General features: G+C 40.3%; 1 protein-coding gene across 1 annotated transcript in view; it reads left to right on the top strand.

Moving 5' to 3' along the window:
- LOC106880049 (glutamate--cysteine ligase catalytic subunit-like) overlaps positions 1-2,397 on the top strand; it is a 55,374-nt gene that overhangs the window by 34,501 nt on the left and 18,476 nt on the right. Inside the window, exon 12 of the mRNA XM_052977139.1 lies at positions 1,123-1,235. Coding sequence (XP_052833099.1) covers positions 1,123-1,235 — 113 coding nt within the window. The remainder of the gene's footprint in view (positions 1-1,122; positions 1,236-2,397) is intronic.

Here is a 2,397-nt window from a genome sequence, read left to right as displayed (position 1 = left end):
GACACATGTACCCCTTAACGTAGTTCTCGGGGATATTCAGAGTGACACAGAGTGTGACAAGGCTGACCCTTTGTATTACAGGCACAACAGAAACAGGAAGAAAGAGTGAGAGAAAGTTGTAGTGAAAGAGTACAGCGGGGTTTCGCCACCATCCCCTGCCGGAGCCTTTTCGAGCTTTAGGTGTTTTCGCTCAATAAACACTCACAAAGCCCGGTCTGGGAATCAAAACCGCGATCCTATGACCGCGAGTCCGTTGCCCTAACCACTGGGCCATTGCGCCTCCATGTGTATAACAGCATAGATGTTTTAAATTGATAATTACAACTACAGTGCTTTACGAAGGTAGGTAATTCTGTACAGGGGACGTAACTCTTTTGGTAAACCGATTGACTTGAAGGCAATAACTTATTCTGGCTACAAACCCAATGATGGAGACTGGAATAAAAGATCATGCGCGTGCATATGTGTGGGTGTGCGTGTATGTGTGTGCATTTGTAGTATGCAGTTGTCTGTCTCGCGAAGCCATGAATCTGCACCCAAAGAAATTGTGTCAGCTGCTGATGGTGGCGCAGCGTCTGTTGTGGCTGTAGAGGCCCACACAGGAGTGACAGCCATGCATACAGCAACTGCATTTGAAGGAGCTCTCTGCCGGTGCTACTGGTTTTTTCTTCCGTCGAGTGTGGTTTTCTTTGACTGCAAGTTCCTGTTTTTCTTCCCCTCACTTCATCCCCTTTCGCAGTATTTGCCTCCAGCGTGGGCAAACATTTGCGACCTCCTCCCATATCAGGTTATCCAAATCTATTGACATCATATCTCTCTTGCAGACGTCCTCGTGCTCTTGTACAGGAGATCTTTTGGGATCCTTCCATCTGATATGTGATGTACATGTGTGTGTATGTGTGTGTGTTTGTGTGTGTGTATGTGCGTGCGTGTGTATGTGCACCTGTCAGTGTATGTGTGTGTGCATGTTTGCGTGCGTGTGTGCATATGTGTATGTGCATGGATGTGTATGTGTGCGTGTATGCTTGCCAGTGTCTGCCTGTGTTAATCAGTTTCCTCGTAAAAGTATGCAACCATTTTATAAATTATTAAAACTGATTAAAATATTTGATAATTAATCAGGTGTTGATGAAATGATGTCCAAATACGTTGCCCAACTCCTGGTCAGAGACCCAATCGTTTTATTCAAAGAGAAGATCAATCAAGACATAATGAATGATATGGATCACATTCAGGTAAAATATATTTGTTCAATTCTTTTGATAATTTACAAATAAATCTATGGGAGTTATGATGCCAGAAATTAATTCTATAATGGATAAATTTTTTCCTTTTATGGGCCTTCAATGCTTGGTCTTGGGTTCAATCTCACTCTGTAGCAGTTTGTGCAAGTGTTTTCTACTATAGCTTTGTGAGTGGCTTAGATAGACAAAAACTGAAAGCATATCATGTATCTATCTGTCTGTCTATCTATTCTTGTGTGTGTGTGTGCACATGTACGTGTGTGTGTGTGTTTGTATGTATATATATTTGAGTGATTGTGTGTCTTTTTATTGATGTTTGTATCCATCATTGCTTGACAACCGATGTTTGTTTCTTTACGTCCTTGTAATCTAGCAGTTTGGCAAAAATAACCGGAGTAAGTACCAGGCTTTGTCTGCAGTCCAATGACTAAAACAAGTAAATGATAAAATATAAGCACCTAAATTATCAACAAATAGCATTCTCTTTATATAAAGAACTGATGTATAAATATCAAAGAAAACAGTCTACGATGATTAAGGACTTAATCACTAACAGGTCGTTAAAATCCGACAGGTTAATACATTGCATGAAATCCAAGACCGACTTGTATGCATAGACATAATTGGCTAAAACAATATTTAAGGGTAACATGTTTAGCATAAAAGTAGAGAAGCATAAATTTCACATGTAGTTCAACAGTTAATGGTGACAACAGTGGAAAAGAGGATAAGAAAAGACACTAAAAGCAGCTTTTGTACAAGTATAGGTTCTGATGGGTGTTTTGACATATTTTAACGAGTATGCTAAAAATGAATGAGCAATTAATCTTAAAATGATGTCCTGTGGTAAGAAGCTTGCTTCCCAACCACATGATTGCAAGTTCAATCTCACTGCGTGACACCTTGGGCAAGTATCTTCTACTATAGCCTTGGGCCGACCAAAGCCTTATGAGTGGATTTCGTAGATGGAAAATGAAAGAATCCCATTGTATATATATATATATATATATATATATAGCTTGCTTCCCAACCACATGGTTCCGGTTTCAGTCCCACTGTGTGGCACTTTGGGCAAGTGTCTTCTGCTGTGGCCTCAGACCGACCAAACCCTTGTGAGTGGATTTTTAAAATGAAAACTGAAAGAAGCCTGTCG

The sequence above is a fragment of the Octopus bimaculoides genome, chromosome 27 (assembly GCF_001194135.2).
Source record: "Octopus bimaculoides isolate UCB-OBI-ISO-001 chromosome 27, ASM119413v2, whole genome shotgun sequence".
NCBI classification, from domain to species: Eukaryota; Metazoa; Mollusca; class Cephalopoda; order Octopoda; family Octopodidae; genus Octopus; species Octopus bimaculoides.
Note: the sequence above shows the minus strand (reverse complement) of the source record. Positions and strands in the feature narration are given on the sequence as shown.